The sequence below is a fragment of the Wyeomyia smithii genome, chromosome 2, assembly GCF_029784165.1.
Source record: "Wyeomyia smithii strain HCP4-BCI-WySm-NY-G18 chromosome 2, ASM2978416v1, whole genome shotgun sequence".
Lineage (NCBI taxonomy): Eukaryota > Metazoa > Arthropoda > Insecta > Diptera > Culicidae > Wyeomyia > Wyeomyia smithii.
Window position 1 is genome coordinate 56,709,280 of NC_073695.1, and position 17,207 is coordinate 56,726,486.

The following is a 17,207-nucleotide window of genomic DNA, read 5'->3' on the forward strand; positions in this document are numbered from 1 at the left end:
AAACTGCTATTAAAACTAGAAATACTATCAGAACCTCCTGATAACCGCAATAAGTTTGCTTTACAGCCAGGTGGCCCACCCTTGCCAAGCTTATTGAAGCAATTATAAGAACGGCAATAAAGCTACTATAAACCACATGGAAAGAGTACCGCATACTATAAGCAGCTGGCCGTTCCTGCACACACACCAGAACATCACGCCACTTTTTTTAATAAGGAAATCTCTTGTCGCAGGAGAAATGTTTCACCTGTGTTGGTTATCATCGTGCAATCTATTTTATTTGATGGTGATATTGTAGAGGGATAAGGAATAAAGAGGGGTTTTTGGTAGGTTTTGTAGCTCTCAAGCATATGCGCATGAAATTTTGTCGTGCATTTTGAGAACATAGGCGCTTAAAATTTATGCGCCATCAAAATAGTACGGGCTCACAAAAATGATTTCATTGTTAGCAAAAATGAATTGAATTGTTTCAGCTCAGTTTTTCAGAAAAAAAAATCCAGCCGTGCTCTTCATTACAGAGATAGATCAAAATCAACTTTGGATGTTCAATTTATTTGTTAGTCAGACGATCAGACGATTCGATTCATAAAAAGTTTTAAAAATATCAATATGGCGCGGTTGGTAATTAGTTGGTATCAATCGTAGCCGCAATAAGCCTAGTTCAATGATATATATGTTGTAAGGTGCGGCAAGGGTTGGATGCCTGTATTATTAGAGAAAAATATGGTAAATCCCTGGGGCCTAGACAACTTTATTTTTATGAAAAATCTGACATCACACCGACGATAATGAGGAATCAACGAGCTTTGATATAAATAGAGAGGTGCACGAAAAATGCAACGATACATACTTAGTTTAATTATATATTGAATATATTTCGAAATATATCAATAGTGTCTTGCCCCTACCTTATTTTTAAGGACGCATAATTTAACGACATAGGAAATTATTTTCAACCGAAACAAGACAAACTGGCGATAAAATTTAAAAAAAAAACTACCGAACGGTACTAAGTACTAATACTAAGTTTTCCGTGTTACTTTATTAGATTTTTGGAGTTCTACGTCATCAATGTTCACAAATGCGCTGCAAGATGCTCTAAAGCATTTTACATACATCTTACGGAGACTGCGACAGAATTCTGCATCACACTAAACCAACTAAGCCGCTTTTGTCTCACCTGTATGTATATCATTGCCTGCATATATTTGTTTACAAGTTTGACAGGTTAAAGCTGGGCACTTATTACAATTTTATTAGATATTTTCCATAACCAACTAGTAGTTTTTTAGATTTTGAATGACCGCAATAAAACTGATTTCTATGTTATATGACAGCAAGGCATTTGGCGTCGGAAAAAAAATTTCATTCTTCCAATTTCGTGTACTCCCCCCTTGGTAGTTTTTCGATGATCGAAAAATCGCAACTTTGAGCGCTTTAAGGCACCCTTAAATCATGTCCGATTGAGCTTAAGTTTTGCACAGATGTTATTTTTTGGGCCAATGAACAAAATGTACATGGTTGGTTTTTGAAATTCGATAATGACATTTCATGCAAGCATTGCCACCCTAATGCTTATTTACGTGGGGGCTGTTATGTCAATGATTTTGTAACGATATGCATATATATGCAAAATATATGTTTTTCATAATGTATCTCAAATGAAGCAAGCGTGATTATATGCAGTTCTCTTAGAATGATATATCACACAGCGCAAAATTCAATTTTGAAAATCAATTATAAATTTATTAAAAGCAAGGTTGCATATTCAATTTTGGGATGTCAATTCCACTCAATTGGCAGAGTGTCGATAATTCGCTTCCCAAGTGTAATCTTGAAATGTGATGTGAGACAATCTTGCAGTTCTTGAGTATTGCTACAAGTGTGTCGAAGAAAGCAGTGCTCTAACTCTTATGCCTAAAGTGTGAGAGCTCATATTCAGTGGGGTACCTTACCTTACCAAACAGTCCCAAGCCGTGGTGTGGCCTTTGCTGTACGGAAGAGTCGTCTCCATTTCACTCGGTCCATGGCTGCAGTTCGCCAGCTCTGCAGTCTGCGTAGGGTCCGCAGGTCGTCTTCCACCTGATCGATCCACCTTGCCCGCTGTGCACCTCTCCGTCTCGTCCCTGACGGATTGGTTTCAAGAACCATCTTTACCGGGCTGTCGTCTGACATCCTTACAACACGCCCAGCCCACCGCAACCTGCCTATCTTAGCGGTGTGGACGATAGATGGCTCCCCAAGCAGCTCCTGCAGCTCGTGGTTCATTCGCCTTCTTCACACTCCGTTTTCCATCTGCAGTCCACCGAAGATGGTACGCAACACCTTCCGCTCGAAGACCGCAAGGGCACGTTGGTCCTCCACAAGCATAGTCCATGTCTCATGCCCGTAGAGGACTACCGGTCTGATCAGCGTCTTGTAGATGGTTAACTTGGTGCGGCGACGAATTCTACTCGATCGGAGCGTCCTCCGGAGACCAAAGTATGCACGATTTCCTGCCATAATGCGCCGTTGAATTTCTCTGCTGGTATCGTTGTCGGCAGTTACCAGTGAGCCCAGATACACGAACTCATCAACCACCTCGATTTCATCACCACCAATTTGAACTCGAGGTGGGAGGTTAGCACTGTTCTCTCGTGAGTCCCTTCCTTTCATGTACTTCGTCTTCGATGCATTGATGACCAGTCCAATCCGTTTGGCTTCAGCCTTTAGTCCGATGTACGTATCCGCCATCTTCACAAAGGTCCGAGCCACAATGTCAATATCGTCGGCGAAATCAAACAGTTGAACCGACTTTTGGAATATCGTGCCACTCGTGTTAATCCCCGCTCTTCTAATGACACCTTCCAGGGCAATGTTAAACAGTAGGCACGAGAGACCATCACCTTGCCTTAGACCTCTTCGGGTTTCGAAGGGGCTCGAGAGTGCCCCCGAAACTCGAACTACACACATCACTCGATCCATCGTCGCTTTGACCAACCACGTCAGTTTGTCCGGAAATCCGTAGTCGTGCATAATTTGCCATAGCTTGTCCCGATCGATTGTGTCGTACGCCGATTTAAAATCGATGATGATGATGATATTCAGTGGGGTCTTCAGCCAATATTTGCGGTGAAATAATATAATATTCACCGCGAATATTGCACTGAATATGGGCTCTCACACTTCAGATATAAGAGTTAGATCATTGCATTATTCGACGAACTTGTAGCACTACTTAGAGACTACAAGTTTGTCGTACATCGTTTCTCAAAATTGTACTTGTGGAGCGAGCTATCGGCACGCGGCGAAAAAGCACCCTAAAATTGAATATGCAACCTTGATTAAAAGACTCATTGGTAGCTTATCAAATAGGTAAAAAAATTACTCAATAAAAAGTCGTGCCACTTTTTAAAAAATGGGTGAAATTTCTCTCATTAATGAGTAACTCAAATTTAACTGGCATTTGACTTTAACTGTAAACAACGCACTGTCGTATAAAATAGGTCTGGTATATCAAACCAGTCGTTGTTTTCACTCACTTACTTTCAAATGAAACAGAGAATTCGACGTCACACCACAACAGTGAACGTTATTTACGACTGATTTTGTTAAAAACCTATTGAATCTTATAAATAAATAAATTCTCTTCATAATTTTGAAGTCTCAAATTGAATATATAAACGACAAAAAAGGTTTCCTTTTTTGACACGGTTCCAGTTTTGGCAACTGAAATTTAAAATTTTGTTGCCAAAAACGGAAACTGACTGTATAACCTTTTCTTAAAAAGTCAAAAATGAATCAAAAAGTCAAAAATAAATCGTAAAGTCAAAAACGAACCACAAAATTCAAAAGTAAAAACTCGAGAAGAAAAAAAAAAGAATTAGAAATTCAAGAAATCAAGAAGGTAAAATAATAATAACTCAAAAAGTCGAAAAGTCAAAAAGGTAAAGGTTAAAGGTAAAAAGATTATTGCAATGTGGAAGGAGGTAGAAAAAACTCTTAAAAAAATCAGAAAGCCAATTTGTGAAAAATCAAAAAGCCGTGAATTCAAATAGTTATAGTGTATTATTATGAGGCATTATTAATTCCCCAGAATTCAGTGTCGGATAGTTTTTCTATACCACTAACGATTTCAGAGCTACAATGCTTTGAATGAAATCTATGTCAAAACGCATACGCCCTTTTAGAAAATTACTCATGGGTATAAAAAATCTCTCCATCTGTGAAAAATGCTAAGTTTGCTAAGCCAAAGCAAAATTTCATTCAAATCAAAAATGGTCGATGTTCGACCGTAGGTCATATGGAGCGATTCAGCTCATAAGTTCAAAAAATGGAAAATATAAAAAAATTGAACCAAAAAAAAAGAGCTCAAAAGTCAATGAAAAAAAAAAGATCGAACAGTCAAAACAGCAAAAGTAAATGACAAACAACATGAGGTGAAACGAGAAAGCATTAGGCCACAGAAGAATGCAATAAAACTTTTATTGTATTTTTGACCAACATTTTGAAATTAATATGCCAAATGATAAATTAAGGTTAGTTATTATTTTAAATTGGAAAACTTATATTGTTTAAAGCTATTCTATTTACTAAATAAGGGGTTATATACCTTTTTGGTCGAGAAAAATGATTTATTTTTAAGAGCATAGCGATAGCACCATTTTTATTGCATCAAAGTGGTATTTTTTAACCGCTCCTCTTTAATCTATAACCTTTGCGATGACTTCGACATGACTATTTTAAACAACGGTGAAATGACACGTATCCCGAAACCTCCAGCGCGCCCAAGCGCTTTGGATCTATCCTTATGTTCGACGTCGCTACGGTTGGATTGCACATGGAAGGTAATCCTCGATCCTCACGGTAGCGACCATCTGCCTATTCTTATTTCAATTACTAACGGGTCAACTCGCATGCGACCAATTGACATTCCGTATGACCTCACACGAAATGTCGATTGGAAGTTATACGAGGAAATGATTTCAAAAGCGGTCGAGTCGATTCAACATCATTCACCACTTGAAGAATACAACCTCCTCGCGGGCTTGATTCTCGACGCCGCGTTGCAAGCCCAAACGAAGAAATATCCCGGCGTAACGATCAAAGAACGGCCTCCCACTCCGTGGTGGGACCAAGAGTGCTCCGATGTCTACACGCAAAGATCCGACGCGTTTAAGGCCTACCAGACGGGAGGTATACCTGGCGACTATTTACGGTATTCGGAGCTTGATACCAAGCTTAAAAGCTTGGCTAAAGCAAAGAAACGTGGATATTGGCGTCGGTTCGTGAACGAGACGTCGAGGGAGACATCGATGAGCACTCTTTGGAACACAGCCCGAAGAATGCGGAATCGCGTAACGGTCAACGAAAGCGAGGAGTCTTCAAGTAGGTGGATATTTGATTTTGCCAGGAAAGTATGTCCGGACTCTGTTCCTGAGCAAAATATTGTTCGCGATGCGTCTCCGGGCCACGACGCGATAGAATCACCTTTTACGATGGCAGAACTTTCAGTTGCCCTCCTGTCCTGTAACAATAACGCGCCTGGATTAGATAGAATCAAATTCAACTTGTTGAAGAATCTACCCGGCAATGCCAAGAGGCGCTTGTTGAACTTGTTCAATAAGTTCCTGGAGCAAAACATTGTACCGCAGGATTGGAGGCAAGTGAAGGTGATCGCCATCCAAAAACCAGGGAAACCAGCTTCTAATCACAACTCTTATAGGCCGATTGCAATGCTATCCTGTATCCGGAAATTGATGGAAAAAATGATACTCCGTCGTTTAGACCACTGGGTCGAATCAAATGGTCTACTATCAGAAACTCAATTTGGCTTCCGCCGTGCCAAAGGGACGAATGATTGTCTTGCGTTGCTTTCAACAGATATTCAGCTGGCGTATGCTCGTAAAGAACAAATGGCGTCTGCGTTCTTGGACATTAAGGGGGCTTTTGATTCCGTTTCTATTGACATTCTTTCGGGTAAACTTCACCGACAAGGATTTTCTCCAATTTTGAACAATTTTTTGCACAATTTGTTGTCCGAAAAGCACATGCATTTTACGCATGGCGATTTGGCAACTTTTCGCATTAGCTACATGGGTCTTCCCCAGGGCTCATGTTTAAGCCCCCTTCTTTACAACTTTTATGTAAATGACATCGACGAATGTCTGGCAAATTCATGCACGATAAGACAACTTGCAGACGACAGTGTAATCTCTGTTACAGGAGCCAAAGCTGCCGATTTGCAAGGACCATTGCAAGATACCTTGGACAATTTGTCTGCTTGGGCTTTACAGCTAGGTATCGAATTCTCTCCGGAGAAGACTGAGATAGTAGTTTTTTCTAGGAAGCATGAACCTGCTCAGCTTCAAACACAATTAATGGGTAAAACGATTTCTCAGGTTTTGGTACACAAATATCTTGGTGTCTGGTTCGACTCTAAAGGCACCTGGGGTTGTCACGTGAGGTATCTGATGAAAAAATGTCAACAAAGAGTGAATTTTCTTCGTACAATAACCGGACAATGGTGGGGAGCCCATCCAGGAGACCTTATAAGGCTTTACCAAACAACGATATTGTCTGTTATTGAATACGGGTGTTTCTGCTTCCGCTCCGCAGCAAACACACATTTGATCAAACTGGAGCGAATACAATATCGTTGTTTGCGTATCGCCTTAGGTTGCATGCAGTCGACCCATACGATGAGTTTGGAGGTTTTAGCTGGAGTACTACCATTGAAAAACCGCTTCTGGAGCCTGTCTTCTCGTATTCTAATCAAATGTGAGGTCTTGAACCGTCCCGTGATTGAAAATTTTGAAAGGTTAATCGAACTCAATTCTCAAACCCGTTTTATGACATTGTATTTCAATCACATGTCCCAAAATATTAACCCTTCTTCGAATATTCCAAATCGTGTCGACTTATCAAATACTTCTGATTCTACTGTGTTTTTCGATACATCCATGATAGAAGAAACTCGTGGAATCCCGGATCATTTACGCGTGCAGCAGATCCCCAAAATTTTTTCCAATAAATATCGAAACATCAACTGCGACAATATGTACTACACTGACGGATCACTTCTTGATGGGTCCACTGGCTTCGGTATCTTCAATAACAATTTAACCGTCTCCCATAAGCTCGATAATCCTGCTTCTGTTTACGTCGCAGAATTAGCTGCAATTCAGTACACCCTAGGGATTATCGAAAAAATGCCCACGGACCATTATTTCATCTTTACGGACAGTCTCAGTTCCATTGAGGCTCTCCGATCGATGAAAGATGTTAAGCACTCTCCGTATTTCCTGGGGAAAATACGGGAACATCTGAGTGCTTTATCCGAAAAATCTACTCAGATTACCTTAGCGTGGGTCCCTTCTCACTGCTCGATACCGGGTAATGAGAAAGCGGACTCTTTGGCTAAGGTGGGCGCAACAAACGGTGATATTTATGAAAGACCAATTGCCTTTAATGAATTTTTCGCACTTGTACGTCAGAATACGATCATCAGTTGGCAAAATGCTTGGACCAGAGGGGAATTGGGAAGGTGGTTACATTCCATAATCCCCAAAGTATCGACGAACCCGTGGTTCAAGGGGTTGGATGTAGGTCGGGATTTCATTTGCGTGATGTCCCGGCTTATGTCCAATCACTATAGATTTGACGCGCTCCTCCGTCGTGTTGGGCTCGGGGAAAGTGGTATCTGTGCCTGTGGTGAAGGTTATCACGACATAGAGCATGTGGTTTGGTCATGCCCTGTACACCGTGACGCCAGGTCTAAATTAATAGCTTCCCTGCAGGCCGAGGGTAGACAGCCGGCTGTTCCTGTTCGTGATGTCTTGGCGAGCCGTGACCTATCCTACATGTCCCTTATATACGTTTTCCTGAAATCCATCCACGCCCCAGTCTAGTCCCGTTCCCCTCCGTCTACACGCAACAAAACGACAAGAACACGTTTGAACCTTAAGCACAAAACCAGCAACCAGACCCCGCACAACAGAACCAGGACCCAAGGACTACGAGCCTCTGTCCCAACTCACGACATCGTGGCTCAGCAGAACGAATCCATACATGCCGTTCGACGATTATCAGACGACCATTGAACAACAAAACACTGATTGGAAATCCCATGCTAGTTTTAAGTTAGACTTAATTTCAGCTCGTAGTCGGCAGCGAGGATAAAAAATTTGCTTTAGTTTTTAAGTCATCAGATATAATTGGCGCCGTTAAACATTAAATTGTATTTGTGCCGTGTCAAATAAATGTTATGTGAAGAAAAAAAAAAAAAAAAAAGTGGTATTTTTCTGAAAGTACAGTTTATCAACAACAATTTTGATTTTTCGGATACTAAAAAGGTATATAACCCCTTAATAACATTATTGGGAATCATTTAATTTTTGTGTTTGTAAAAAAAATAAAGAATTAAGAAGTAGATATTCACTTCAACCTCAAATTTTTAAGCAGAAAAAACAGCACAGCAATTTCGTGCTCTCTAGCGACATAAATAGCACGCAGAGTAGATAAACTGCTGACAGTCCGGGCTGCAATATAGTGGCAAGACAATTCTAGAGAAGATAAAAGCACTAGACAAAGTGCTACAACAAGATTTGGTGTGGCTACTCGGAACGCTTGGAGTCGTTAAAATTAATTTAACTTCGACACGGAGATATTTCCGCGCGCGCCGCGTCGATTGCCGCCTTCTAGTGGGAGACAGGAAGAAAATTGCCGATACGTGGTTCTGATTGTTTTACCGTTCGCCAGGCGCTGCGTTTTTGCTGTTGTGGTATTGCGGAAAAACATTGTCTCGACACCAGATGAGACCACAAAATGGTTTCCGCTGAGTTTGTTAGTGCTGGCCACATAAATTTTTCGAGTGTGCTGAAATTATTTTTTCACTTAAATTAGCGGTCTGTATATTTCTCTCACTCGACTTAATCTGTTTTACAATTCTATATAGAATATATAAAGCTGAGAATGTGATGAAATTGGATTCTAGTTTCTAGAAGACGTGACATCTAATAAAATTATCTTCGAAAAAATGTTCAAAAAATGTGTGACAAAAACACGCACGAAAGCTCAGCTAGCATATGTTTCGTTACAACTGCGGCTCGAAGTGAGGGTGAGGCTAATGTCGGATGAATTTATTAAAAGAATAACTTTCGAAGGAAGTAGAATGAAAATGTTAACCTTTAAAAATAAAGAAAAGGCTTTTACATTATATAATTTAATAAAAAGCATGTCAAAAATGACATTGATTCGCAACAGTTGCCACTACAGACTGTAGTGACATCAGCCTCAATAAAGAATCCGATGTTTTTCACCATCAAACATGGGTCTCCATAATTTTCTAGACAATGATGGTACATCTTTCACTTTAGTTAATATATACCGGTCGGACCAATTGTACTTGACTTGACAGTATGTAATTAATAACCTCGTACAACTTACTTCACATCGGCTCATTCGACCTACCTCTTCATAGATGAAGTTATCGATTTCCTCCAGTGGCCGGCCATACATGTCGTCCGGAAAGGGTTCGAACTTGCGGGGCAGCACGGCCCCATCCTCGACCTGTACCTTCGATCGCGGATGGAAGCCGTACTCCCGTACCAGCTGAATGTGACGCGACTCATGCTTATCCTGCGATTTTTCCGTGTACGCAACGACTTGCTGCTTCGCTCCAGTTGTGCCTGTGAATGAGCCAGAATGATGGTAGAATATTAGATCCCAATTTATCACATGCCTCTGACAGCGGGGACAATGTAGCCAACGATTTGAGATCTGGCTATTCATTTCCCTCTAAGTAGGGGTTATCTGGCTTACTGCACGTAGCACACGATTCGACGGGAAATTAATCGATTTCCCATCCGAACGCCTATCGAGTGACACCGATAAGTGCCGTGAGAAAAGGAAGATAAATAACAGTAAAAACTTTGGTGTAAATTTACTACATAATATAAGCAGCTTAACAAGAAAAAAACCCCAAAATTATGTGTCTATTTTGCCTTATAGTATAAAAACAGATATTAACAATCTGGGAATCGATTGCAGCCACGCACCGCTAAGCAGTTTAAAGTTGCTTCGTAAATCAGTTAAAAAGTTTTTGCTACAGTAATTTTCTCCTTCGTTGCAAGACCTTCGTTGTATCCTTTTTTTGTGCCGCATACTTACTGCTATAGTACCGAGTGTATGCTCAAAAACCGCTGGATACCGCTAACCGAGGAGCCATAATTCAACTTGAAAGACAGGTCGTAAATTTGATTATTTGTCTACCACTTTCTCTAGGGAAGGGGTGGGTGTGACAGGCTGCAGCAAAGTAGCATCGCTAGCAAAAAGTGGGCCCATGTCTGCCATTACGAGTCGCTTTTCGGGTGATTCAAAACCGGCTCCAATGCAGTGTAGCCACAGGCGAACTGGATTCAGTCAACAAGTGAAACTTACTTTATAGTGGACGGATATTCGGGCATGCAGTTGACCCCGTGGAACCCATCAGTAAACAGCATAAACCGAGTGAAATTAATTGGTAAGTGAATTAGGAAAAATTGGTGTCCTAGGAATTAGCCGGTAAAGCTGTTCAGTTTGGAGAAGAGTTGGTGGTTGGTTATCCATTCTGTCAATTGTGTTCTACAAATGTTTAAAATCTTTCCTAGCGACACAATTTATGTAAAAGTATAATAGAAAAAGGTAATATAATATCAAAGAGTTTACATTATATCAAAACCTAATTAACATGTGAAAATGCTATAGCGGGGGCCTAGTGTGGTTGGTAACGTCTCCGCCAACCACGCTCGACGCCTGGGTTCGAATCCCACCGCCGACATAGGTGTCGATGGTTGTGAGGTGGCGTGATCCACTCACAACCAACCCAACTGGTCTAGTTTCAATCCTAGCCGACACCGGGAGATTTTCTGAGGCGAAAAATCTCTGGGATCACGCCTTCCATCGCATGAGGAAGTAAAGCCGTTGGCGCCGGTCCGTTAATAAAAGGGTCGTGAGTTAGGGTCCTGGGTGTGAAGTCGCCTCCCTGGGCGTCGGTGATTGGCCACAACAGTGGCGGAACTAGACCGATGGAAAATAAGCGAGAATAAAAAAATAAAAAAATGTGAAAATGCCAAACATAATATGATGATATGAAAATAACATTGCTCTTGATTCGTTTTCAAAAGTAGTTAGCAGAAATGATTAAAAATTGAATGTACGAAATTTTTTTAAGTTGATTTCGCAAATTATGCGGTTTTTTTCACGTTGATTTCGGATTTTTTTTACGTTATCTTCGTCACGCGCTACGTAACCCCGTGAAAAAGAGACTTCAGTATGTTCCTTTTAGATTAAGTTTCCAAGGAATCGTCAGAGAATAATTCACTCATCACTCATTTCTGCATATGTTGCGCGCTAGATGATTTACTTTCTCGAAAAACTCACGCAACCACAGCAATCTTTGGGGACCTGGCCTGCATGCGACTTGCAAATACAGTCAGGTTTTTTTTTACGCGGTTTTTTTTACGCGGATTTTTGAATTAGCGCGGTTTTTTACGCGGATTTTTGAATTAACGCGGTTTTTTTACGCGATACCGCGCTAATTCAAAAAAATTTCACGAATTTTCGAATTAACGTGGGTTTGGAACCAGAAACGTTTAGGTGTTTATCTAGTAAAAGACATAGTCCAAAAAATACTCTCCGCCCACCGAAAGATCCGGAATGACCGTCAAAGAGGACAATTAAATACTGTATTAAATACTGGTTTTAGAGTGTCTCGGGTTTTTTTCTAAAGCCCTTTTTGCTGGACTACTTTACGCGGATTTTTTAAAAAACGTGGTTTTTTTGACGCGGATTTTTGAATTAACGCGTTTTTTTACGCGGATTTTTGAATTAGCGCGGTTTTTCGAATTAACGCGGTTTTTTTTCACGAGGTACGTATCCCCAGCGTAAAAAAAACCTGACTGTAGATTTACTCTCTTTTCTCGTGTCATCATCAGCACTCATGTGCAGTACGTGAGGTGAGTTTGTAATATTATGAATCGTTTCATAATAAAGTGTTTAACGAGTAGTACCCAGAGAGAGAACTCCCTCAGTTGTAAGATACTACAATATTATAGTAATGATAAAATATGTTTTAGATTCGGAAATATCATGAAAGTTAACACAATTTAATAGGTCACAATGGTCACAATGCGGTTCGCTCCCAAATGAGCAAAAAATAAAAATACATTTTTCAGAAATGGCTTATAGGACAATTTTGCGAATAATGATAAATGAAATGTCAAATGCATGCTATATTTTTGATAAATCAACATTATCGAAAAGGTGATGATTCTGTTTCATAGCTGAAGCGAGATTCTCATGTTTTGACCGGTCCTGAAAAAGAATACGGCTCCCTCCCCGTAAAAGGGGGAGGATCATGTGAAGACAAATTGTTATTGCAACTTAGAGTATCGTTTACACTATTGATATTACATTAGACAGATTTCAAATAAGTTAATTTTACGTCGAGGTAAACCTATTTCAGTATTGTAGAGGAATTGCGGCAAAATTGACATGTTGCTGATATTTCACGTTGATTAGACACATACCAATCGATTTTCGAGACTGTTATCCTCAATATAAGGCATAATTTGATTTTCATACTTAGATATTAGCGGATCCATTAAAGCTGTACATACATGATTGCTCTGTGAAATAGATTAAAACCATGCCAAACTTTTTTCGTAGAATAATTTTGAGCTCAGTTTTTGTCCGGTTCATGATCTGTTTTTAAAGGTGGATAAGAAAATCCTATTATTTGGACAAAGCCTCAGAAATATGAGTTTAGGCCTTGAAACAACATGGTGTCGAAAAAACATTGAAAATTCTCGATTTCTCGAAAATTCAAAATGGCGCCATTGTTGGCCCTTAAGGTGAAGTTTGTCCAAACTCGAAAAAATGCGTTTTTGCATAAAAACACATAAAAAAATCGTACATAGAAGCCAAAGAAAATAAATCGAGATATCGTCAGTTGAATTTAATACTGGCACAACGTCAGTTGAATTCAATAAGACAATCCACGGGTGACGTTTCACTGCTTGTACGTTTGTTATTGTTGCTGTTTTTTCAAGCTGTAAAACTAAAACACGATTAAAATCGATATCTTTTAATGCCGGCAATAATATCAGAAGTGATTGTTTCTTGTTGTAATTAGGATTGGCACTCGCAATGCTAGAGCTACCGATCGGATAACATTTGTTTTTCACGCTTCTGGATCCGGATTGCATCCATGTTGCGGCCGATCGAACATATGTAAAGCTGTCATAGGTTGGAAACAGACTGAAATCAGTTGATCGCAACTGTCTCGTGGATTGCCTCAAACTGGCACAACTCTGCAGTTTTGAGTCATTGATGGCAAACGATGCCAAATACTATAAAGTTTCATTCCACAAAGACCCGTTTCAAAATTCACATTAATTCCAGAAATATAATTAGATGTGCCTTTATTGCACAAATCTAAAATATCCCTAAAAGGACGGAAAAATGAGGTTACAACTCTCATAACTTGCTTATTCCATGCACATGATAGACCCAAACAAGTTTAATAAAAAAGGGAAGTCCTACAATTCGAATTTTCCGTAAAAATGAAAAAAGAAATTTTTGACACAAATTTTCGAAACTAGGAATTTTGAGTATTGAATTCAACTGACGATATGTATCAATTGTGATCCTAAATGATAAACTAACATCCCGAGATGACATCATCATTCTCATTCATTACCACTCTTGTTTTTCACTTATATAAAAAACTTCTTGAGGAATACGGTTCAAAGTTTCGTCAATGCATAAGATATCGTTTCTCATGAAATGCTAAAATGTCCCAGTCCCTAAAATGTCCCAGTCTGTGTGTCTTTTTCCTACAATTTATAGACGTAAAACGTCCGAATAATGAAAAGCGAACTTTGGAAAAAAAGAACAAGGAATCTAGAAAAAATACCAAAGTACCAATTAAACTTTTATGTACCTATTCGACAACTTCGACACTGTAGCTTATTGCTCTTAACCAATATCGAACGGAATATGCAAAGGTGAGCCTTGGTTCCGTCGTTGAACCATTACAAGGCGGTGCAAGTGATACTACAGAAACACGAGGTGGAATATCTCTCCCACGATATCGAAGCAGAAAAACCCCTTGTTCTCCTCGGTCTTCCTGACATGGAAGTTGACACCCTGTTGGAGGAACTTAAGGCAAAAGTACCGTGATCAATTAGGGTAATCGCTCCATTATTCATCTTAACAGCTTGGTGCACCTTTCTCTCATTTGTCCAATTTACCGTCAAATTTCTACAAATTTTTGAAAGTAAATCTATTTGCTTCTCGATTTTCTCAAGTAGCTGCAAGTTTTACGTTGAAAATATAAAAAAAAATAAAAAAAAAAATTTGGCGATAAATTGATCAAAAAGGCGTGATGAGATGAATATAGGTACTGGGATGAATATAGGAGCGGTTACCCTATATCTCGTAAATTTGAAGAAAAATTCAACGTGACCTGCAGTCCATCCGAGCACTTTTTCACATCAGCGTAGCCTGGGAGCGCTACAAACCAGTGCATCGTGACCGTACCGTTGCATCAAGTGTGGCCAAACGCACGCCTCCGATGCCTGCCAGCTGATGGAGACCGCCGATCCGGTGTGCGCCAACTGTGGGGCTGCCCACAAAGCAACCAGTAGAACGAGCTCGAAACGCGCAAAGTTCATCGAGATTCGTAAGCGGGACTCCACCAGCAATCAACCAGGTCCCCGAAAGGTGCCCCCAAACAACACAAAGGAGGTCCCTGCCATTGGCTCCCGGCACCCCATACCTTTGCTCGCCCCGCTATAGCTGAATCCAACCACTAAACCAGTCTCAGCTGCCTCTACGTATGCTGAAGCAACGAGATCCGGTAGCCGTTCACCCCACACCAGGTCTCCAAGGAAACTCGCCCGCAATGAGTTTCTCCCAAGCTACAACAGGCACAACTGACAACGAACCCATGCTCACCATGGAGCAATACGTTTCACTAGTCGTGGAATGCATCAACACTTTTCGCACTTGCAAAAGTAGAGCTGAACAACTGCAGTCTGCTGTGGAGATCACTTCCAAATATGGACCGTGAAATCATCAAGATTGCTAACTGGAACGCTTGCTCCATCAGGAACAGGAATTACGAGCTTGTTAACTTCCTCAACGTATATAAAATAGACATTGCAATCATCACGGAGACGCATCTCAAACCTGAGGTGAACATCTTCCTTCTCGATTTCCGATTTGTACGGTTGGATCGAGCATATTCTTCTAGAGGAGATGTGGCTATTGCTCTTCGGCGTGAAATAAGCTGTCATCTGCTACCGAGTTTTCAACTCAAAGTCATCGAGGCCGTGGGATTGGAAATAACCACTGGAGTTGGTCCCATTACCATCATCGCAGCTGTCCCAAGCAAGTCAACGTAAGGGACGGGTCGGCAACGAACCTAAGAAGCGACATCATCAAACTGTCTCGGAGGCAGGGGCAGTTCATCATTGCGGGTGACCTCAATGCAAAACACCAAGCCTGGGGCAACAGTTACGCAACCAAAACGGCCTGATCCTCTTCAATGACCTACAAGTAGGCCACTACAACATCCTAGGTCCGTCCGCTCCCACCCGATTGAGCAGATCCGGAGTACACGCAACCATCGACCTGTTCATCTCCAATATTGGCAACATCACCGACCCGGTTGTTTACCAAGAACTCAGCTCGGACCACTTCCCAGTGGTAGTCGAAGTTGGATCCTCTGCTAACCGAATCCAAGTCTCTCGGTGTAACTACCATCGAGTCGATTGGGCGCGGTTCCAGCGATGTGTGGACAACGCAATAGAAGTACAGCGTCCTGCTTGAGTTCTCAGAAAACATCGACCAGTGTCTTCAGTCCATCGATGAGGCGTTATCCCAGGCTCGGGATCAACATGTGCCAGCTTCCAGTCCGGTGAGTAACTCTCTGAACCTAGACAACACAACCAAACGGTATATAAAATTCCGTAATACTATTAGACGACAGTACCAGCGCTCTGGCCTGCCTCACCAGAAGACCAATATCAATCGTCTCAACAAAATCATCAAAGCCAGGTTGGTGGATCTAAGAAATAAACATTTTTCTCAACATCTTCGTTCCCTCCCAGTCCGTGGAAAGCCGTTCTGGAGACTTACCAAAATTTTGAAAACCAAACCGAGACCTTTCCCCCCCCCCCCCAACACCCCCGGTCATTTCCTTCTAACAGCATCTGAAAAAGCCAATGCACTTGGTCAGTATTCGCTACTCTCCGTCTCGCTGAAAGTTAGCGAAAGTGATCCCCATCCACAAACCCGGTAAGGACCCTACCAACGCTAAAAATTATCGTCCCATCAGCCTATTATCGTGCATCTCAAAGTTGTTCGAAAAGTTGATTCTTAGTCGCTTACTAGATTTCGTAAACCAGAATAACATCTTCCTCCCCGAACAGTTCGGGTTCAGACAGGGTCACTCCACCGTTCACCAACTGACTAGAGTTACTCAGATCCTAAGGCGGAACAAGTCCGTTAGTAAAACAGAGAATCCATCTGTGAGAATCCATCTTAATAACACTCCCTTCGAATGGTCGGGGGAGGTTGTCTATCTTGGTCTCTCTCTGGACCAGAAGCTTCTACTTCGTTCACACGTAGAGCACACTGTTACCAAGTGCAACATACTGACCAAATCCAACAAACTTGCCGTTCACAAGCAAATAATTTTACCGGTCATAGAGTATGCTTTGGCTGTCTGGGAGGGCTGCGCTAAAACTCAACATCTTAAACTTCAGAATTGTTCAGAATAAAATATTACGTATGATTCTAAACACCCCTCGGAGGACACGAAACTCTGAGATCCATCGCCTGTCTGGTCTTCAGGTGCTGGAGGAATGGAGAACAACAACGTTGACTAGGTTCAGACTCTTCCAGCTGGTCTCGAGGTACGATGCTGGCTTAACAAGCCAGTCGTCGTAGGTTCGAGTCTCGGCTCGGGAGAGACTGTTAGTGTCAGTAGGATCGTAGCGGTAGCCCCGCAATTGTCCTGTACACTCAACAGTTGGCTGCGAAGTCTGTGTATAATAAACAGAAGGTCGAGTTCCGATACGGAATGTAGCACCAAGGCTTTGCTTTGCTTAGGTTCAGAGAGTCCTGCACCAGGTCACCTTACCAGATCATTCGTGAGCTGGTACCTTAGTTTTAAGTTA

At 41.3% G+C, this 17,207-nt stretch overlaps 1 protein-coding gene across 5 annotated transcripts in view; it reads right to left on the bottom strand.

Moving 5' to 3' along the window:
• The window catches only part of LOC129723132 (sodium channel protein 60E), a 380,238-nt gene that overhangs the window by 254,698 nt on the left and 108,333 nt on the right, over positions 1-17,207 (bottom strand). For all 5 annotated transcript variants that reach the window (XM_055677123.1, XM_055677121.1, XM_055677122.1 and 2 more), the window contains exon 3: positions 9,451-9,668. In XM_055677123.1, coding sequence (XP_055533098.1) covers positions 9,451-9,668 — 218 coding nt within the window. The remainder of the gene's footprint in view (positions 1-9,450; positions 9,669-17,207) is intronic.